Here is a 23,557-nt window from a genome sequence, read left to right on the forward strand (position 1 = left end):
GGCATATAGGGCATTAAAGGGTTAATATATTAAATTGCCCAAGGGATATCACCGGGCACCCTCTTAAATCTTGAAGAGCTACCTCAAATCTATAAGATAAAGCAAAAAAAAAACCTTTAACCAAAAATTCCGGGTCCGACCCCATGGCTCCCGGACTAAATCCTACCGACCCGAGACTGGGCGCTTTCCAAGGGGGAGGCGCCTTCTGATCTGGGTTTGCTGTGAGTTCCGGGTGCCGAGTTATTCATTTGTAAAGCCGGATTGTGATTAATATTTAGGCGCAGAGCAGCGGGGCTTTCATTCGCCAACATAGGAATATCTGAAATATAAAATACTTGATAGTGCGGATGAAAAAGGCTTTGGATGAAGTGTCCTGATCCCCTCAGCTCCTCTCTAGACTAAACCTCGGAGTTTTCGTTTTCGGACTCACGGACGGAATTCTTAAAAAAAAAATCGGAAGGTGCCACGGTCACGAGTATAAGTACCTTCTCTTTTATTTATATGCATGTACAAAAATATATGTATTTGTGTGTGTGTGCGCGCATACACTACCGTTCAAAAGTTTGGGGTCACCCAGACAATTTAGTGTTTTCCATGAAAAGTCACACTTTTATTTCCCACCATAAGTTGTAAAATGAATAGAAAATATAGTCAAGACATTTTTCTGGCCATTTTGAGCATTTAATCGACCCCACAAATGCGATATGCTCCAGAAACTCAATCTGCTCAAAGGAAGGTCAGTTTTATAGCTTCTCTAAAGAGCTAAACTGTTTTCAGCTGTGCTAACATGATTGTACAAGGGTTTTCTAATCATCCATTAGCCTTCTGAGGCAATGAGCAAACACATTGTACCATTAGAACACTGGAGTGAGAGTTGCTGGAAATGGGCCTCTATACACCTATGGAGATATTGCACCAAAAACCAGACATTTGCAGCTAGAATAGTCATTTACCACATTAGCAATGTATAGAGTGGATTTCTGATTAGTTTAACGTGATCTTCATTGAAAAGAACAGTGCTTTTCTTTCAAAAATAAGGACATTTCAAAGTGACCCCAAACTTTTGAACGGTAGTGTATATACGAGGGTAGGTAAGTCAAAAAGTTCTAAGACAAATTGAAAAAAATCTTTTATTTATGAAAATAACAAGGCTATTTCTCTACATATTCTATACATTTAAGTCTGAACACTTCTGCAAGCGATGTTTCCATCGGAGAATTCCTTCTTTTTAGAATTCTGGGGGACGTCTTTCACACCTTTTAAAATGATAACATCTGTCTTAGAACTTTTTGACTTATGGGTTGTTTTACAATCAGGGTACGCAAGCTAAAAATCACATTTAACACATCTTCAATATCAAAAGGCTTGACTAAATAGACTTGGTTGTTTATTGCAGCCCTGTGATAGCTCTATTTACCATGCAAAAAAAAAAAAAAATTGGTGATAACGTTATTTTTGGTGAATGTATGGCAATATATGTCATATTTAGCAAAATTACTCGTGTCATTTAGAAAAAGTGCTTTTTTGACTACAGGTAGCTCCAAAAGGGATGCACTTAAATCATTCTTTATACCATAAAACAAATATTTGGTTCCATATCACTGGAAACATAGTTAAGTTTTAATGTTGAATGCCAGTAAGTTTTCAGACTATTTTGATCAAATTAGTATGTAATTGTGTCAAAAAAATGTCCTCTCCGAGACAGCTAATTTTTCAATATAAAATAACATATCTAAAATGATTATTTTCATCCTAAAATGTGGTCAAGATATTGGGACATAAATATTAGAGACAACTAACACAAAGCTTACAGCCTTATATTTAAAAGCACTATGGAAGTAGTGGATTCTCGTCTCGTCTCGTCTCGTCTTCTTCCGCTTATCCGGGACCGGGTCGCGGAGGCAGCAGTCTAAGCATGGAACCCCAAACTTCCCTTCCCCCAGACACCTCGGCCAGCTCCTCGGGAAGAACACCGAGGCGTTCCCAGGCCAGCCGAGAGACATAGTCCCTCCAGCGTGTCCTGGGTCTTCCCCGGGGCCTCCTCCCGGGGGGACATGCCTGGAACACCTCCCCAGGGAGGCGTCCAGGAGGCATCCGAAAAAGATGCCCGAGCCACCTCAGCTGGTTCCTCTCGATGTGGAGGAGCAGCGGCTCTACTCCGAGCTCCTCCCGAGTGACTGTGCTCCTCACCCTATCTCTAAGGGAGCGCCCAGCCACCCTGCGAAGGAAACTCATTTCAGCCGCTTGTATCCGCGATCTTGTTCTTTCTGTCATTACCCAAAGCTCATGACCATAGGTGAGAGTCGGAACGTAGATCGACCGGTAAATTGAGAGCTTCGCCTTTTGGCTCAGCTCCTTCTTCACCACGACGGACCGGTAAAGCGACCGCATCACTGCGGAGGCTGCACCGATCCGCCTGTCGATCTCACGCTCCATCCTTCCCTCACTCGTGAACAAGATCCCAAGATACTTAAACTCCTCCACTTGAGGCAGGACTTCTCCACCAACCTGGAGAGGGCAAGCCACCCTTTTCCGGTCGAGAACCATGGCCTCGGACTTGGAGGTGCTGATTCTCATCCCAGCCGCTTCACACTCGACTGCAAACCGCCCCAGTGCATGCTGAAGGTCCTGGTTTGAAGTAGCCAACAGGACAACATCATCCGCAAAAAGCAGAGATGAAATCCTGTGGTTCCCAAACAGGATTCCTTCCGGCCCCTGGCTGCGCCTAGAAATTCTGTCCATAAAAATTATGAACAGAACCGGTGACAAAGGGCAGCCCTGCCGGAGTCCAACATGCACTGGGAACAGGTCTGACTTACTGCCGGCAATGCGAACCAGACTCCTGCTCCGTTCGTACAGGGACCGGACGGCCCTTAGCAAAGAGCCCCGAACCCCATACTCCTGAAGCACCCCCCACAGAATACCACGGGGGACACGGTCGAATGCCTTCTCCAGATCCACAAAGCACATGTGGACTGGTTGGGCAAACTCCCATGAACCCTCGAGCACCCTATGAAGGGTATAGAGCTGGTCCAGTGTTCCGCGACCAGGACGAAAACCGCATTGTTCCTCCTGGATCCGAGGTTCGACTATTGGTCGAATTCTCCTCTCCAGTACCCTGGAGTAAACTTTCCCTGGGAGGCTGAGAAGTGTGATTCCCCTATAATTGGAGCACACTCTCCGGTCCCCTTTCTTAAAAAGAGGGACCACCACCCCAGTCTGCCACTCCAGAGGCACTGTCCCCGACCGCCACGCGATGTTGCAGAGGCGTGTCAACCAAGACAGCCCCACAACATCCAGAGACTTGAGATACTCAGGGCGGATCTCATCCACCCCCGGTGCCTTGCCACCGAGGAGCTTGCAAACCACCTCAGTGACTTCGGCTTGGGTAATGGACGAGTCCACCTCTGAGTCATCAGCCTCAGTCTCCTCAGTGGAAGACATGACGGTGGGATTGAGGAGATCCTCAAAGTATTCCTTCCACCGCCCGACAATGTCCCCAGTCGAGGTCAACAGCTCCCCACCCGCACTGTAAACAGTGTTGGCAGAGTACTGCTTCCCCCTCCTGAGGCGCCGGACGGTTTGCCAGAATTTCTTCGAGGCCGACCGAAAGTCCTTCTCCATGGCCTCCCCGAACTCCTCCCAGTTCCGAGTTTTTGCCTCCACAACTGCCCGAGCTGCAGGACGCCTGGCCTGCCGATACCCGTCGGCTGCCTCAGGAGTCCCGGAGGTCAACATGGCCCGATAGGACTCCTTCTTCAGCTTGACGGCATCCCTTACTTCCGGTGTCCACCACCGGGTTCGGGGATTGCCGCCACGACAGGCACCGGAGACCTTGCGGCCACAGCTCCGAACAGCTGCGTCCACAATGGAGGTAGAGAACATGGTCCACTCAGACTCAATGTCCCCCGCCTCCCTCGGAAGATGGGAAAAGCTCTCCCGGAGGTGGGAGTTAAAGACCTCCCCAACAGAGTGCTCGGCCAGACGTTCCCAGCAGACCCTCACCATACGTTTGGGCCTGCCAGGTCTGTCCAGCTTCCTCCTCCGCCAGCGGATCCAACTCACCACCAGGTGGTGATCAGTTGACAGCTCAGCCCCTCTCTTCACCCGAGTGTCCAAGACATAGGGCCGGAGATCAGATGAAACGACTACAAAGTCGATCATCGACTTCCGACCTAAGGTGTCCTGGTGCCACGTGCACTTATGGACACCCCTATGCTCGAACATGGTGTTCGTTATGGACAAACCGTGACTAGCACAGAAGTCCAATAACAAAACACCACTCGGGTTCAGATCGGGGAGGCCGTTCCTCCCAACCACGCCCCTCCAGGTGTCACTGTCGTCGCCCACGTGAGCATTGAAGTCCCCCAGTAGCACAATGGAGTCCCCAGTCTGAGCACCCCTCAGTACCTCTCCCAGGGACTCCAAGAAGGCCGGATACTCTATACTGCTATTTGGCCCGTAGGCACAAACAATAGCAAGAGCCCTCTCCCCAATCCGAAGGCGCAGAGAGGCGACCCTCTCGTTCACTGGGGTAAACTCCAACACATGGCGGCTGAGCCCCTCCTAGAACTGCCACCTTATTGTGGTGGAGGGGTTTGTGTGCTTGAATGATCCTAGGAGCTATGTTGTCGGGGGCATTATGCCCCTGGTAGGGTTTCCCAAGGCAGACAGGTCCTAGGTGACAGGCCAGACCAAGAGCAGTTCACCAAAAACCCCCTATGGAGAAAAAATCCAGGACCGTGACGTCGCCCGGTAGGACGCAGCCGGGGCCCCACCCTGGAGCCAGGCCCGGGGTTGGGGCTCGTATGCGAGCGCTTGGTGGCCGGGCCTTTGCCCATGGGGCCCGGCCGGGCTCAGCCCGAAGAGGTGACGTGGGCCCGACCTCCTGTGGGTTCACCACCCACAGAGGTAGCAGTAGGGGTTTGGTGCAATGTGGATTGGGTGGCAGTCGAAGGCAGGGGCCTCGACGACCTGATCCCCGGACACAGCGGCTGGCTGTTGGGACATGGAATGTCACTTCGCTGGGGGGGAAGGAGCCTGAGCTTGTGCGGGAGGTTGAGAGGTACCGGCTAGAGATAGTCGGGCTCACCTTCACGCATAGCTTGGGCTCTGGAACCCAGCTTCTCGAGAGGAGCTGGACTTTCCACTTCTCTGGAGTCGCCCATGGTGAGCGGCGGCGGGCTGGTGTGGGCTTGCTTATAGCTCCCCAGCTCAGCCGCCATGTGTAGTGGATTCTGAATTGTCAAAAAAAGTCCTCTCCGAGAATCACTTCATTTGTTTCTCCCAGCCCTGCTTAAAGTGCTGATGACACGTTTTTGACATCTTTGGCGATGTTTTATAACATAAAAAGTAATTCCCGATGATCCATATATTAATTCACGAAGGCGTCTATTTTACAAGTTATGATAAAAAACGCGGCTATTTGGGCAAATTTGACGGAGCTGCAGCACCCAGGAGACGAAAGAGGAGGAGGAGCCATATGACGTCAGCGAAAGAATCTTCCTCCTAACTTACCAGTTTGTTGTTGATGCGACAGGTGTTCAGTTTATCATTATTAGTATTATTATTATACATTTTATATATATATATATATATATATATATATATATATAAAATTAGTTTTATTATGCCTTCGCATTGTGTTGCCGGCTTTTGCTCCAAAACCCACAAGGATGGGGTAAGTTTATTCAAGTTTCCCAGAGGTCCCGAGCTGCATGCGAAGTGGGTGAAGCAAGTCAGGCACACTCGTGACAAGTGGGAGCCCTCACCAACATCCGTCCTGTGCTCTGAACACTTCGATTTGGATTGTTTTGACACCCTTCCCAGCTTTTAAAGAATCTCTTGGGTGTTCAGTTCAGCACAAACGTGTGTTGCTACCATCAGCAGTGCCTACAGTATTCTGGAGGGGGTCTACTAGTAGCTATGCCGGATCCAGCAGTCGCCTGGGACAAGGTGACTCCTCCAAAGACAGTCCTCCTGTCAGAACATGTGTTGAGAAACGACATAAGATAAAGGTACGTAGAGCTATAGAGTGCTCTGACATGATGCTAAAAATAGTAACACTGCGGTCTGCGCGGCCATCTTGGAAGTGACTCGCTCCAGAGCGCTCATAGAGTACACATCATAGAGTACACATTCATGATAATCATAAATGTAATCATAAAGTCGGCGTGATATCAGTCATGTATTTGCTTGTGAAAGCTTGCGGCTTTCATGTAACTGCCGCCTAGCAATGAGAAGCAAAGGGTAAAGAGGGTAGGCTATCATAGATTCTATTCGGAAGAGATCAATACATGATTGCTTAAAAATTAGGTATTTTAACAATTTGCATCTGTTTTGTGATTATCGTGACACTTGTGTGTTATATAGAACTGTATGTCTTATCAGCACATCGAGGATCTTCCACCGGAGGCTTTAGCAAGTACTCGTAGCAACACTACACTTTACCCTTTGCCATGCGTTGTTAGGGAACGGTAGCAAGTACCCCGATGACCGACTTCAAGAATATGTAGAAAAAATTTAGAAATTATACTTTCCAAAAGTCATTTGAGCTTAGTGTATTGCATTTCCATTTATATTGTAGGTTCTTGCTGATGTTTTTGCGGAGTATGACGCAGCTGCTGAATCAGAAGCTGCAGAGTTTGTATGTACTAGTTGTGAACATTCACATTATTATCAATCTCATTTATTTAAAATCAGATAAAATCATGCCATCATGATCACTGCTTAAAGTACCAGTATTTGGTTGTTCTTTTGTTCAGAACTGTGATGCCAGCTGCCAAGTAGACCGGCGTTTTCATGCGCCATTTCCATTGAGTAGAACAGCCAGTGAACCACAGCGTGTTCTTCCGCTGATGTCACAGCATGGCCGCGAGCCACGGACCCAGTTTTCTTGCACTGTGCAATTAAAAGTTGGATATTCGCGTAACAACAGCTTCTTTTCACATAATTATAACAGAAATCTAACATGTTTGCCATGTTGTATAGTTTATTTAAGAAATTGCATAGAGTCATGTTCGTGTCATCAGCCCTTTAATCTTGTTATAATACAAACTATTACACATGCCTATGTTCATATGTGTATTAATTTCCAAAAGTGCAGATTTGATAGTTTTTGTTTTTGTTTTTTTTTTAATTTTGGACCCCTGTGACACAAACTTTGTACCCTGATTGTAAAACAACCCTTATCCTCGCGTGTGTGTGTGTACACATACATACATATATACACACCAAGGGAGTAACTTTGATTTTGACATTGGTGGGGACACAAAAGTGATCCAAGGCAGTTACCAATATTCGTCTGTAGGTGGCAGTAAAGGACCATGGATTTGTTGTATCTAGCCTAGTAGTAGTAGTAGACCATAAGGTGAACCCCGTTTTCGTTTTAGGTCGCTCCAACGTCTCTGAACCACATGCTCTTTAGCTGATAAAAAGGACCAAGTTATGTTACACTTATAGCAAACTTTCCGCGTCACAGAATCACACTCGTTTTTTTAAATCGAGACATTTTCTGAAGAACTATTTTCCTCAGAGCATTGACTTCACGAGACACCACTTGACCGCGCTAAACCAATTGCGTAGCCGATTTACGACAACAAACTGGAAAAATGACAGCCTGCTTGTTGTTGTCACATGTAACCAACATAAAGGAATCTCCCAAAATATCCTTCTAAAGTGAGCCAAATTGATTCTTAACAGTGTATTTGTATTGTATTGTTTATTTTTGAATAGGGACAGATACAAAGACATAGATATCTGGAACAGTTATCTGATGTATGCATCACAGTATTTGTAGCCAAAGCTAATTCACAACACTTGTCCCTAGTTGGGCTTTTAATTAAACAAAACAAAAAGAGAAAAAATGAATATTTAAAATCTATGAGAAAAAATATATATACATAAAAATAAAATAAAATAAGAAATAATGGTCATAATAATAACAAAATTAAAAATAACAATAGCAATAGTAAAAATAAAAAGACAAATAGCAAGCTAAGTATCTAAACTAGTGATTCAAACTAAATATGAGAGCAGAATTGCTGTTGAACTAGCCATTGTTTTGTTTGTTTTTTGAAGGAGAGAAGTGTAGCTATGGATTTTAAACTGTCTGGTAGAGAATTCCATAATTGTGTTCCTTTTATTGAAAAAGAGGTTTGTGCAAATGAAGTTCTACGGAATGGAACAGTGCAATTGCCTTTTGACATTGCTCGGGTGGTGGATCTAGTACCACTTTGCAGTCTTGTTATTGACTCACAGAGCAGTTGAGGAGCAGTATTATTGAGGCATTTAAAAACCAATTTAACTGTGTATAATGAAATAAAATTAGTAAAACTGAGAATCTTATATTTGTTTAAAATTTGGCAATGATGATGCCTTATTCTTTTCTTGTCTAAAACTTTGAGGGTTTGGTTATAGAGGCATTCTATGCATTTTATTGTTGTCTGGTGAGCCTGAGACCATGTGGTCAAACCGTAAGATATATGTGAGAAAATCATAGAATTCATAAGTGCTTTATTTATAGCACGAAGAACATTGATGCAAGTGGATGATAAAGGCAGACATTTCATGTTGTCATTTTGATCAATAAATGGAAATAATTCTAATTATCAATGATAATGATCATTCATGTATTTCTAAAGTGGGCCAAATGGATTCTAAATAGTGCTTTATTTATAGCACGAAGAACAATGATGCAAGTGACCTTTCATGTTGTCATTTTGATCAATAAATGGAAACAATTTAATTATCAGTGATAACCATTCATGTATTTCTAAAGTGGGCTAAATGGATTCCAAACAGTGCTATTCCTCACTGTCAGTGTCAGGGCAGTTATCATCTTCTTTCTCTTCTGTTTCCTTTGTGTTTGAACAGCTAGAACACCTGCACAAGTCTGTACAAAAGAAAAGATAAAAGGATGGATAGATAGGCAGACAAACAGTCAGACTTCATTTTTCCTGGTGGACTGGTATTCAGTGGCATATTAACATCAAAGCACACAGACATACTATGACATCCATACAAACATACACACTACCCTATTAAAGTCAAAGTGTACTTTATTGTCAAAAATCTTTGCAACAGGGTCATTCCGTGCCAACTCACCTAAATTTCAGGAACTCCCCCACATCACCGTCTCAGATTTTACTCAAAAAATTCTCTAATCAAGAATCATATGTTTGTACCACACATGCAAAATATTAGCCCCCAATTATGTTGTAGTTTTGGAACTACAGGCCTTTGAAATATTGATGTCAAAACACCACGTCGAAATTGGCTCTTTCCCCAACTTCAGAGACCCATAACTTTTTATTGCAGCTATCTAGAAAGTTGTGTGTGCAGATTCTTACTGAATGATACCCACTCTTTTCAAATCTGTTGCCAGAAAGCCTCTGAAGGACATACTTTTTGCATAATAGGAAGCCAAAAATGGCATTTTGGCCAAAATCGCTTAAAATTCATTAAAACTCAAAGGGGCCTAGTAGAAATATGAAACTAGTTAGATTTTTTTCCTCACTACATAGTAATTGTAGGGTTGTTATCTGTTCACAGAAACATATTTTGCGATGAAAATTATATTCCTGAATTTTTAAAAAATTTTTTAACATCTTACGTCCTTTCCGAGGGGGCTAAAATAGGGCATTTTTGCCATCTTATTTGTTAATGTGGCTAGGGGTTTAGGATCTTCTAGTTTTTTGTGAAGATGCTCTCATATAAGATGTAACTACTCCCTGATTTTTTTTAACAAACGCCCCTTGCTTCATATTTTAATAATTTTTTTTGTACATGGACAGTTTCATCATTTTTCACTTTTTTCCACATTCAGAACTCTGTAACTCTAAATTGGAAGATTCCTACTAGCAGCTATTTCAGATTTACATACACTGACACACAAATGTTCATATTTTAGTAGTTGTATGCCCAAGAAATTCATATTTTTCTTTCTATTGGGACCTAAAAACAGCTATTTGGCCAAAAATGACAAAAACGCTGGGCAGCTTTTAATAAACAAGGGAATAATAAAGGGGTGTTTTGCACACAAATTAAGGCTTATAAGAACCTAATCTAGGCATACACATTTCCTGAACAACTTTTTCTGTATTGTATATTATTTTTTGCAATTAGAAAATTTTAGGTATAATTGCAATTTTTGTTGAATATCCTTGGAAAATATAGAAAAATAACAACAAAATTCTGGAGTAGTATTTTTTATATACTTCAAGGTTGTGTAAGCACAAAACATTTAGCAATGAGGTTTTATTTACATATTAACACATTCAATGATCCATGATCATGATGTTGAAAAACATCACAAGATTTGTACATAATTTAAAGTCAAATATGGGCATCCGTGATAATGGGTAATTCATTCACAGGCAGTACAGTTTCATGTGATGTGCTAAGACACTCATAAACTGTCATCTAGTAGTACATAAGTTAAAACTTAAGTCTTTCACAAGTTTGAAGTCATCCTCTGTTAGTTGGTAATGGCGTCCCCCACTTTTTATGTTTGGGGCCTCTACCACACAAAGGACATGAAGCAAAGGCACCCAACATTCATCTTTCCTGCTTTGTGGTGGCCATGAGAATGTGTTGCCTCGTCCTTGTCTCATGAAATTGACATACACATCATTTTCTTCTTCATTTCTGGTGACAATATTTCCAATGTACCATTTTCTGTCATAAACACAGGCAATATATTTGCCTGGCTGGTACATATTTGGTGCAGATTGGGACATTTGGCTTGGGGCCTGTAACTGGGACTGTAAAACTGGTGTGGTTTCAGGTCCTATGTCCACTACCGATGATGGTACCACATCAGAAGAAACCCTTCTCATCTCCAGCTGAGTGGGTGCAATTGGGCAGAAGCTGTGATGAGATCTTGTTCCAGGAAAGGTTGAAACATTTTTGAAACGCTGTTCCAACTTGTATGCCACAGCATTGTGAAGAATTTCTTCTGCAGAGACAAAGAAAAACTTGATTCCCATGATATTCTGGTCAGCCCATTTATACATTGCTTCAGCTGTGAGAATTTGGTTATGGTCAGCTGCTTGCAAACTAGCCCTTGCAACAAGTCGTTTCACTGTGCCCCCAATACCGTCACACGGACTTTTTCCGTGGCTGGTGGCAAAAAAATGCCACTCAGCCTCCAAGTTGAAGTCATTCTGATGGTGCAAGATGACAGTTTATGAGTGTCTTAGCACATCACATGAAACTGCACTGCCTGTGAATGAATTACCCATTATCACGGATGCCCATATTTGACTTTAAATTGTGTACAAATCTTGTGATGTTTTTCAACATCATGATCATGGATCATTGAATGTGTTAATATGTAAATAAAACCTCATTGCTAAATGTTTTGTGCTTACACAACCTTGAAGTATATAAAAAATACTACTCCAGAATTTTGTTGTTATTTTTCTATATTTTCCAAGGATATTCAACAAAAATTGCAATTATACCTAAAATTTTCTAATTGCAAAAAATAATATACAATACAGAAAAAGTTGTTCAGGAAATGTGTATGCCTAGATTAGGTTCTTATAAGCCTTAATTTGTGTGCAAAACACCCCTTTATTATTCCCTTGTTTATTAAAAGCTGCCCAGCATTTTTGTCATTTTTGGCCAAATAGCTGTTTTTAGGTCCCAATAGAAAGAAAAATATGAATTTCTTGGGCATACAACTACTAAAATATGAAAATTTGTGTGTCAGTGTATGTAAATCTGAAATAGCTGCTAGTAGGAATCTTCCAATTTAGAGTTACAGAGTTCTGAATGTGGAAAAAAGTGAAAAATGATGAAACTGTCCATGTACAAAAAAAATTATTAAAATATGAAGCAAGGGGCGTTTGTTAAAAAAAAATCAGGGAGTAGTTACATCTTATATGAGAGCATCTTCACAAAAAATTTGAAGATCCTAAACCCCTAGCCACATGACCAAATAAGATGGCGAAAATGCCCTATTTTAGCCCCCTCGGAAAGGACGTAAGATGTTAAAATTTTTTTTGTAAATTCAGGAATTGAAATTTCATGGCAAAATATGTTTCTGTGAACAGATAACAACCCTACAAATACTATGTAGTGAGGAAAAAAATCTAACTAGCTTCATATTTCTACTATGCCCCCTAGAGTTTTAATGAATTTTATGTGATTTTGGCCAAAACGTCATTTTTGGCTTCCCATTATGCAAAACGTATGTCCTTCAGAGGCTTTCTGACAACAGATTTGAAAAGAGTGGGTATCATTCAGTAAGAATCTGTACACACAACTGTCTAGATAGCTGCAATAAAAAGTTATGGGTCTCTGAAGTTGGGGAAAGAGCCATTTCGTCATGTGGTATTTTGACATCAAAATTTCAAAGGCCAGTAGTTCCAAAACTACAATGAATTGGGAGCTAATATTTTGCATGTGTGGTACAAACATATGATTCTTGATTATAGAATTTTTTGAGCAAAATCTGAGACGGTGATGTGGGGACCCTTAGGTGAGTTGGCACGGAATGACCCAACAGGCATTAAGACAGAGGGGGGGGCAGTCCTTAACTCAAACACTGCATTTTGGTCATTTATAGCACAAAGAACAATGATGCAAGTGGGTGATAAGGTAGATCTTTTCATGTTGTCATTTTTATCAATAAATGGAAATAATTCTAATTATCAATGATAAGGAACATTCAGGTATTCATTTGTTCATTTATTCACTCACAACTATATACAACACACAAAAACAATCATAACTATACATTGACTGGCATAAACTTATATACATATATAAATAAACATCATAATAAAATGAATGATAATGATATCAATGGAATAGAATAGAGGTAAAAACCACATGACATGCTATTCCTCACTGTCAGTGTCAGGGCAGTTATCATCTTCTTTCTCTTCTGTTTCCTTTGTGTTCGAACAGCTAGAACACCTGCACAAGTCTGTACAAAAGAAAAGATAAAAGGATGGATAGATAGGCAGACAAACAGTCAGACTTCATTTTTCCTGGTGGACTGGTATTCAGTGGCATATTAACATCAAAGCACACAGACATACTATGACATCCATACAAACATACACACTACCCTATTAAAGTCAAAGTGTACTTTATTGTCAAAAATCTTTGCAACAGGCATTAAGACAGAGGGGGGCGCAGTCCTTAACTCAAACACTGCATTTTGGTCATTTATGGTATTGGAATATTATAGGCATGGGGAAGTTATGTATTGGAATGTTATTTTACTCACACCCACACACATACACAACACATTATAGTTCACACACACACACACACGCACACCAGCAAAAGTACAACCAATAGACATCTTTCCATATTCATACAGCCATCCATACATCTGTACGTCAATGTACTATAAATCCACACATGCATTCAAATTAGACAAATGCAAGGAGATTGTGTGCAGTCAGTAGCAGTGTAGATAGTCATTCAACTACTCTCTCTCTCTGTGTGTGTGTGTGTGTGTGCTGGGAGATGGGATGCATTTGCATAGACTACCTACTGTGTAGTGGGGGATGAGGGTGAGATGCCTTTTAGCTTACCTGCGGTTAAAGTCTGTGTCTTTGACAAAGCTTCTTTTTGTCGTCTGCCAGTCTTGACGGCATATTTGCAGGTTTTCTTGCATATTATACAGATGGCAGGAAGGACGGGGCCAGAGCTTGAGATGGGCAGGCTTGATCTGGAACAAAGTTTCCTTGTCGGAGTCGTGCCAGTCACTGTTGCAGGGATAGCCTCGCTGGTCTGGGGGTCTTGTTTATTATCTCCCCGCTCTTTCTCTTGCACGAGACGCCTTTTTGCTCTTTCAATTTCGCACTCGTCAATGAACCTCCGGTAACATGTGGGATGGAAAGCCGCGTCTTCGGGAATTTTATCAAAATCCAAGTCAAGACAGTGTTTGTAATGTTCGGATACGTCTCTGCACTCACACTCAACTCCAGCCACTGCCGAAGGCTGTTTCGGTAAGTATTCCACCGTATGCTGGTGAAATTCTGTGTTTTTTCATGCTTCACAGAAGATATGTGCATATAAGTCTTACGTGTCGAAGATTTAGTTTTTTCAACAGTTTCGGACGAGTTTTCTTCTTCATCGGTACTGCTGGATGATAGCACTGCTACTCCGGTGGCTGCCATGCTGCTTCTGTTTACCTAGCACAGCTGGTAGCTACCAGCTACCCGATTCATCCAGTCTGATGACGTTTCAACCGTGGCACCTCTCGCGAGCCAAAGTGTTATTACGCCTGCCGAATATGTACATACGCCTTGGAGATACTAGTTCTTCATTAAATGTTGCGATTTAAGAAATGAGCGCGATTCTGTGACGCGAACTGTTTTGTTGTAATCTTACCACAACTCGTTCTTTTTTATGAACTGAAGCGTGTGCGGTTCGGAGAGGTCGGAGCGGGATCCCTTTTCGGAAGGACTTTTCGAGGTTCACCTTACAGCCTATAGAAAGAGGTCTCTGTAAAACGGTGAACGCAGCAGACTTGGCAGCAGACTCCGCAGCTGTCACACTGTTGATTCTGAAATGCAAGTCGCACATCTGCATGGCCATGCAATAGCCTACATCTGACTACTTACATTCTGTAAAACCATTAGGTCTATAAATTTAACATTCATTCATCAAGGATATTATCTAACACCAAGTTACATTGCTCCAGCATTCCTTTTCTCTGCAGCTATGCAGTAGCCTAGCTCTGATGCGTCCTGTCACGTTGCTAAACCTGCCTAAGGAGCCGCAGCAATACTTTTTATGAAGGGTTTCCATACATCAAAAGGATTTTGTTGAGTTTTTAAAGCTCGACGGAAACCCTGCACTTACATTCTTGACTTTGAAGAAGAATGTACCGTTTCTTGGGAGGGGGGCCGTCATCCACGATACTCAAGTCAGCATGCGAGTCGTAGGGGAAGCATGCATGGACATCGAAGTCCAGCTCAATTTGTAGGCTGACGGAGAGTGGGGGGTGCGTGGGGTAGGTCAGGTGTGTACGTGTGAGATACGGGGGGTTGATGGGCGGGTAGTCATGGCTGCTGTGGGAAGTGTGCTGCTTTTACAGCATATGGAGTGACAGCTGGGATAGCCAACTATGTAAGTTAGCGAGAAACAGGTAGCTAATCAGAGAATGATATCTACATTAGAGGGGGGATTATTAGCAGTGTCATACATTTAACCCTTTGTGTGCCATATAATCATTGCTCAGGTTAGGACATCGGTTTTATTGATCGTGATTACACAGTAGCGGCTGAATATTGATAGGGACACGTCCCTAGCGTCCCTACCCAAAATTACACCCTAGATACACACACACACACACCCTGGACAAGTCGGGATAGGCTCCAGCTTGCCTGCGACCCTGTAGAACAGGATAAAGCGGCTACAGATAATGAGAATGAATATATATATATATATATATATATATATATATATATATATATATATATATATATATATATATACATATAGGAGAGCATGTAACAAGTGCACATAAGTGTTCAAAGGATGTAAAATCACCAAGTGAGGACTGTTTACATTGCGATCCCTCCACCTTTCCCATGTCGGGTAGCACTCATGAAATTAAAATTTGGGGGAGCTGCTTCAATAAGGGTGGTAGCACTCTTTGCTTGATCCAGCCATGTTACAGGTAGAAGCAAAAAATCAAGACTGTGTTTGCAAATAAGATCATTAATTAAAAATGACTTGTTTGAAAGTGATCTAATGTTCAGAAGAGCTAGCTTTACAGAAAGTCTAGAAGTAATATCCGCTTGGGCACTCTGATGTTGTTTTGAAATATAATACACACACACACACACATATAGATAGATAGATAGATAGATAGATAGATAGATAGATAGATAGATAGATAGATAGATAGATAGATAGATAGATAGATAGATATAAAATTAGTGGAAGTCAACTTCTGACCGAGTAGGACCATTTCTTGTACTCATAAACTTTTGGAGCATCTTAAAGATTATTTTCTTGTCGCTGATGTTGCCTCCCATGGCTTTTGAGACCTGCAAGAGTCTTGCAGTTCTTTCCACATTGCTGACATGTCAATCTTCCTGTAGCAGCTTGCCTTTCCGGATGTTGACTTTGATGATGACGCTTGAGTCCGCTGGCTGATCGACACACTTTATGGCAGATCGTGCATGTATGATAATGTATGGTGTCTGAGCACGCGGTAACTCCACTGGGAGTGAAGGACCCCTAGTTCTCATCAGAACATTCTTCTTGGAGAGGGAAACTCGTAGATAAAACCTGAGGTTCAGTTGGTTGCTGGTTGTCTCAACCTCTGTTGTGCCACTGGTGTCAAACTGACTGTACTAAGAAGTGGGTTTAGTGATGTGCAACACTTTATCCACTCAAAACAAACTCACACACAGGAATTTCTTGGACTCTTAGAACTAATATATATATATATATATATATATATAGATAGATAGATAGATAGATAGATTAGATACAACTTTATTGATCCCTTTGGGCGGGTTCCCTCAGGGAAATTAAGATTCCAGCAGCATCATTACAGATAAACAGAGAAAAGAAATAGAGAAAAACTTCTAGATAAATTAAGTATTTACATATACAAATATAAAAAGAATAAGATATGGGGAAGAGAGGAAGGGGGGAGAGAGAGGAGGAAAAAAGGGAAAGGGGGCAGCAGGAGAGATATCTCATCTCATCTCATTATCTCTAGCCGCTTTATCCTTCTACAGGGTCGCAGGCAAGCTGGAGCCTATCCCAGCTGACTACGGGCGAAAGGCGGGGTACACCCTGGACAAGTCGCCAGGTCATCACAGGGCTGACACACAGACACAGACAACCATTCACACTCACATTCACACCTACGGTCAATTTTAGAGTCACCAGTTAACCTAACCTGCATGTCTTTGGACTGTGGGGGAAACCGGAGCACCCGGAGGAAACCCACGCGGACACGGGGAGAACATGCAAACTCCACACAGAAAGGCCCTCGCCGGCCCCGGGGCTCGAACCCAGGACCTTCTTGCTGTGAGGCGACAGCGCTAACCACTACACCACCGTGCCGCCCCAGGAGAGATATTGCACTTTATATTGCACATTGTCCGGTATTGCTTATTGTTAGGCTAGGCTACTGCTCCTTCCCGTCCTCTGTCCTCCTGTTACACCCCCCCCCAGAGAGGAGCTGTACAGTCTGATGGCGTGAGGGACAAAGGAGTTTTTGAGTCTGTTCGTCCTGCACTTGGGAAGGAGCATTCTGTCACTGAACAGGCTCCTCTGGTTGCTCATGATGGTGTGCAGAGGGTGACTGGCATCGTCCATGATGTTCAATAGTTTGTCCATAGACCTCTTCTCTGCCACCGTCACCAGAGAGTCCAGCTTCATGCCGACCATAGAGCCGGCCCGCCTGATCAGTTTGTCCAGCCTGGATGTGTCCTTCTTGGATGTGCTGCCCCCCCAGCACACCACGGTGTAAAACAGGACACTGGCGACCACAGACTGATCGAACATCCACAGGAGTTTCCTGCAGATGTTAAAGGACTGCAGCCTCCTAAAGAAGTATAGCCTACTCTGTCCCTTCCTGCATAAGTGATTGGTGTTGCAAGTCCAGTCCATATATACATACATATACATGAAGATAAGTCAAAAAGTTCTAAGACAGATGTTATTATTTCAAAAAGTGTGAAAGACCTCCCCCAGAATTCTAAAAAGAAGGAATTCTCCAATGGAACCATCGCTTGCAGAAGTGTTCAGACTTAAATGGAGTATATGTAGAGAAATAGCCTTATTTTCATAAATAAAGATTTTTTTCAAATTGTCTTAGAACTTTTTGACTTACCCTTGTATATATGTGTGTGTGTGTGTGTGTGTGTGTGTGTATAATATATATATCACACACACACACAGTCATGTGAAAAAGAAAGTACACCCTCTTCCAGTGACATGGTTTTACCAATCAAGCCATAACACTCTCATATATATATATATATATATATATATATATATATATATATATGAGAGAGAGAGAGAGAGATATTCCACGCTTATGGGTACTGAAATGGGGACATGAACTTTATTTTTAAAAATTCACCTAAAACCATTTCTTTTTTTACCATCAGGTCACAAAACATGTAATCTTTAATGAATGATATGTTAAAAGATAACTTTAATTTTCTGGAATGAACAAGTTGGTGACATTTTGCAACATCAATCTTTTTCTATTCTTCAACAATGGGTCATTCCGTGCCAACTCACCTAAATTTCAGGAACTCCCCCACATCACCGTCTCAGATTTTACTCAAAAAATTCTCTAATCAAGAATCATATGTTTGTACCACACATGCAAAATATTAGCCCCCAATTATGTTGTAGTTTTGGAACTACAGGCCTTTGAAATATTGATGTCAAAACACCACGTCGAAATTGGCTCTTTCCCCAACTTCAGAGACCCATAACTTTTTATTGCAGCTATCTAGAAAGTTGTGTGTGCAGATTCTTACTGAATGATACCCACTCTTTTCAAATCTGTTGCCAGAAAGCCTCTGAAGGACATACTTTTTGCATAATAGGAAGCCAAAAATGGCATTTTGGCCAAAATCGCTTAAAATTCATTAAAACTCAAAGGGGCCTAGTAGAAATATGAAACTAGTTAGATTTTTTTCCTCACTACATAGTAATTGTAGGGTTGTTATCTGTTCACAGAAACATATTTTGCGATGAAAATTATATTCCTGAATTTTTAAAAAAATTTTTAACATCTTACGTCCTTTCCGAGGGGGCTAAAATAGGGCATTTTTGCCATCTTATTTGTTGATGTGGCTAGGGGTTTAGGATCTTCTAGTTTTTTGTGAAGATGCTCTCATATAAGATGTAACTACTCCCTGATTTTTTTTAACAAACGCCCCTTGCTTCATATTTTAATAATTTTTTTTGTACATGGACAGTTTCATCATTTTTCACTTTTTTCCACATTCAGAACTCTGTAACTCTAAATTGGAAGATTCCTACTAGCAGCTATTTCAGATTTACATACACTGACACACAAATTTTCATATTTTAGTAGTTGTATGCCCAAGAAATTCATATTTTTCTTTCTATTGGGACCTAAAAACAGCTATTTGGCCAAAAATGACAAAAACGCTGGGCAGCTTTTAATAAACAAGGGAATAATAAAGGGGTGTTTTGCACACAAATTAAGGCTTATAAGAACCTAATCTAGGCATACACATTTCCTGAACAACTTTTTCTGTATTGTATATTATTTTTTGCAATTAGAAAATTTTAGGTATAATTGCAATTTTTGTTGAATATCCTTGGAAAATATAGAAAAATAACAACAAAATTCTGGAGTAGTATTTTTTATATACTTCAAGGTTGTGTAAGCACAAAACATTTAGCAATGAGGTTTTATTTACATATTAACACATTCAATGATCCATGATCATGATGTTGAAAAACATCACAAGATTTGTACATAATTTAAAGTCAAATATGGGCATCCGTGATAATGGGTAATTCATTCACAGGCAGTGTGAATTTCTCAACATTTTTTTGAGAAATGTTCTGGCATAATAATGTTCCTTCAGTGACTTATTAATGCCATCAGTTATTATTTAGGTTCAGCCTTTCATCGTAAAGCCCCTAATTCCACTTGTCTCCATGTAGAAGACGCAGTATGGCTCGGCGTGTTGCTGTGATTGGAGGAGGAAGCTCTGGACTGACCTGCATTAAGTGTTGCTTAGATGAGGGTTTGGAGCCAGTGTGCTTCGAAAGCAGTGATGACATTGGAGGACTCTGGAGGTTTAAGGTAGGATGAAGTTGTTGTCCTCAAATTCATTCTACAGCACTTGACACTTCAGTGTGTATATTGAAACAAATATTCATTTGTTCATGAACTGCATGAGCACCCTTCTGCAATATGAGTCAGTCGATTGAGTCTCACCAGCATTCAAGATAACATTTTTTTTGTGTGTAGCAAAAAATGCTACACAATAGTAATTTTGTGTAGCAATTCCAAAATTTTGTGTAGCTTTTTTTTTGTTTCAATATATATTAAATAATAAATATGCGAGTGACAGAAAATAAAGACATGAGTCTTATGACAAGTTTACAGCAATGTTTTATTGCAGTGAGCCTTTATATCATTGTGCTAATAAGCAAATGTAATGGTACAACTACTACAACAAGCTTTAAGACCCATTTTTGGTCATTACACATTACTCATATCCAGCTAGAAATGTCATCTATTTGAGCCCTCATTTTAAAGCTAATTTTGTGATCAAGGGTTCGGAGTAATGTTAAAAAAGGTTTTGGTGTACTTCTAAATTTCATGAATAATGCTATTTATGCTTAAAAATGCCCCAACGAAGTTAAAGGTGAAGTCCAACACTGTAATGGCTTATTTGATACAAAATATTTAGTTTTAATTTGTGGGAAAAAAAAAAACTTTTTGGACATTCCATTTCAAATATTGGATTCTGTGTTTTCCGTCCATTTACCGCGATCACAGAAAACCATTATCTTTATTATTATTATTATTATTATTATTAATTTATCCATCCATCCCCCGCTGGACAATTGGCAACTAACCAAGTTACCCTGGGAATGTTAGGAAATAAGGAAAGCTTATAATTTTCTTTGAGAAGTTGGCCAACTTTTTGCATCATGTTTCTGTGCGATACACTGGGGAAATTGATTAGCAGTTCTTCAAAATTGGGTCGTATTTTGCAGTGCAATCCCGGCTATCTTGAACTCTGAGTCTCACAGAAGTATTTATGAATTTGTTATGAAATGAATTATTTTGAACCCTTGTCATCACTTCCTTCCCCCTCCAGGAGAATCCTGAGTCAGACAGGGCCAGCATCTATCATTCAGTGATCATCAACACCTCAAAGGAGATGATGTGTTTCAGCGATTTCCCCATTCCTGCCCATTTCCCAAACTATATGCACAATTCTTACATTATGGACTACTTTCGCATGTATGCTGACCACTTCCAGCTCAGGCGCTACATCCGCTTGCAGGTCAGCCATCAGCTTAAATATTATGTTGAGCTTGAACCATTGTTTTTATATACTGCAATAAAGTCAGTTCTGTTTTCACTGTTGATGTCGAACACTTTATGTATAGTGTATTTGGTTTAAAGGCTGGAAAAGAAGTTGCCATGCTCTTCTTACATGTGTGTGTATGTTTCAGACAAAAGTACTTACCGTCAGCCCAAGACCAGATTTTGCTCACTCTGGTCAGTGGGATATTGAGACAGAGGACAGGGATGGCAAGAGAGAGAAACATGTCTTTGACGCTGTACTTGTTTGCACTGGGCACCACTGTCACCCTCATCTTCCTCTGAAAGACTTTCCAGGTACAACATCAGAAGTCTTTTTTTTTTTTTTTTTTAAACCAGGCTCTCATTTTGAAAGATGCACCATTTCAAACATTGCTGAAGACGCTGCAGCCATAGGTGAACATCCATGTAATTAATGCCCTTTGCCATAGTCGCCTGTGTTACTGTTTTACTGAGCGTAGGTCATTACAGGACAGGGCTGCCGTGTCAATATTATGTTAATGTTACTGAATCTAGATTAAACTAAACTTTGGACTTTGTTTAATGATAAACTGTGTAAGTCAAAGAGGCTGACTTGAATTTACAATATTATATCCACAATAAAGTTACTTATAAGTTTCCATGTGTGAAAATAATTGGCTAACTCTTAAAAACAACCTGTAAGTTTTTGTTTGTTTGTTTGTTTGTTTGTTTGTTTGTTTGTTTGTTTGTTTTTTGTTGTTGTTTAAACAGGACTACATTTGAGCAGAATATCAACTTTTTTGCCTGTGTTTTTGCATGTTTTACTTAGATAATATGTAGTTTGCCATGCCTTCATGCATCTGGCTAAAAACATTTATTTATTCCTGTAAGTCCAAAGATCAGTTATTTACCCTTTGTCACAAACATTTCCCCTTAGTTTTTAGACACTCTTGTCCGAGCTATGATTTCTATATAGGGCAGCCTAGTGTTATACCTCATTCCTCTCCTTTTTGGAAACTTGGGTTATATTCTTCAGCTTATATTCCTGTTCAGTCAATTCACTGGGTATAACACTAACAAAATAGGACAAGTACAGTGGTGCTTGAAAGTTTGTGAACCCTTTAGAATTTTCTATATTTCTGCATAAATATGACCTAAAACATCATCAGATTTTCACACAAGTCCTAAAAGTAGATAAAGAGAACCCAGTTAAACAAATGAGACAAAAATATTATACTTGGTCATTTATTTATTGAGGAAAATGATCCAATATTACATATCTGTGAGTGGCAAAAGTATGTGAACCTCTAGGATTAGCAGTTAATTTGAAGGTGAAATTAGAGTCAGGTGTTTTCAATCAATGGGATGACAATCAGGTGTGAGTGGGCACCCTGTTTTATTTAAAGAACAGGGATCTATCAAAGTCTGATCTTGACAATACATATTTGTGGAAGTGTATCATGGCACGAACAAAGGAGATTTCTGAGGACCTCAGAAAAAGTGTTGTTGATGCTCATTAGGCTGGAAAAGGTTGCAAAACCATCTCTAAAGAGTTTGGACTCCACCAATCCACAGTCAGACAGATTGTGTACAAATGGAGGAAATTCAAGACCATTGTTACCCTCCCCAGGAGTGGTCATCTAACAAAGATCACTCCAAGAGCAAAGCGTATAATAGTCGGTGAGGTCACAAAGGACCCCAGGGTAACTTCTAAGCAACTGAAGGCCTCTCTCACATTGGCTAATGTTCATGAGTCCACCATCAGGAGAACACTGAACAACAATGGTGTGCATGGCAGGGTTGCAAGGAGAAAGCCACTGCTCTCCAAAAAGAACATTGCTGCTTGTCTGCAGTTTGCTAAAGATCACGTGGGCAAGCCAGAAGGCTATTGAAAAAATGTTTTGTGAACAGATGAGACCAAAATATAACTTTTTGGTTTAAATGAGAAGCGTTCTGTTTGGAGAAAGGAAAACACTGCATTCCAGCACAAGAACCTTATCCCATCTGTGAAACATGGTGGTGGTAGTATCGTGGTTTGGGCCTGTTTTGCTGCATCTGGGCCAGGATGGCTTGCCATCATTGATGGAACAATGAATTCTGAATTATACCAGCGAATTCTAAAGGAAAATGTCAGGACATCTGTCCATGAATTTAATCTCAAGAGAAGGTGGGTCATGCAGCAAGACAATGACCCTAAGCACACAAGTCGCTCTACCAAAGAATGGTTAAAGAACAATAAAGTTAATGTTTTGGAATGGCCAAGTCAAAGTCCTGACCTTAATCCAATCGAAATGTTGTGGGAGGACCTGAAGCGAGCAGTTCATGTGAGGAAACCCACCAACATCCCAGAGTTGAAGCTGTTCTGCACGGAGGAATGGGCTAAAATTCCTCCAAGCCAGTGTGCAGGACTGATCAACAGTTACCAGAAACGTTTAGTTGCAGTTATTGCTGCACAAGGGGGTCACACCAGATACTGAAAGCAAAGGTTCACATACTTTTGCCACTCACAGATATGGAATATTGGAACAATTTCCTCAATAA

General features: G+C 41.1%; 1 protein-coding gene across 2 annotated transcripts in view; it reads left to right on the forward strand.

Moving 5' to 3' along the window:
- Window positions 1-225: 225 nt before the first annotated feature.
- The window catches only part of LOC132883661 (flavin-containing monooxygenase 5-like), a 42,695-nt gene continuing 19,363 nt past the window's right edge, over window positions 226-23,557 (forward strand). Inside the window, exons 1-4 of one of the 2 annotated variants that reach the window (XM_060917550.1) lie at window positions 226-481; window positions 19,657-19,798; window positions 20,826-21,014; window positions 21,187-21,352. In XM_060917550.1, the coding sequence (XP_060773533.1) occupies window positions 19,667-19,798; window positions 20,826-21,014; window positions 21,187-21,352 (487 nt within the window). In that variant the 5' untranslated portion in view covers window positions 226-481; window positions 19,657-19,666. Of the gene's footprint in view, window positions 482-4,953; window positions 7,678-19,656; window positions 19,799-20,825; window positions 21,015-21,186; window positions 21,353-23,557 lie in introns of those variants that run through there. The other variant, XM_060917549.1, reaches the window with a different exon arrangement.

Source organism: Neoarius graeffei, chromosome 3, assembly GCF_027579695.1.
Source record: "Neoarius graeffei isolate fNeoGra1 chromosome 3, fNeoGra1.pri, whole genome shotgun sequence".
Lineage (NCBI taxonomy): Eukaryota > Metazoa > Chordata > Actinopteri > Siluriformes > Ariidae > Neoarius > Neoarius graeffei.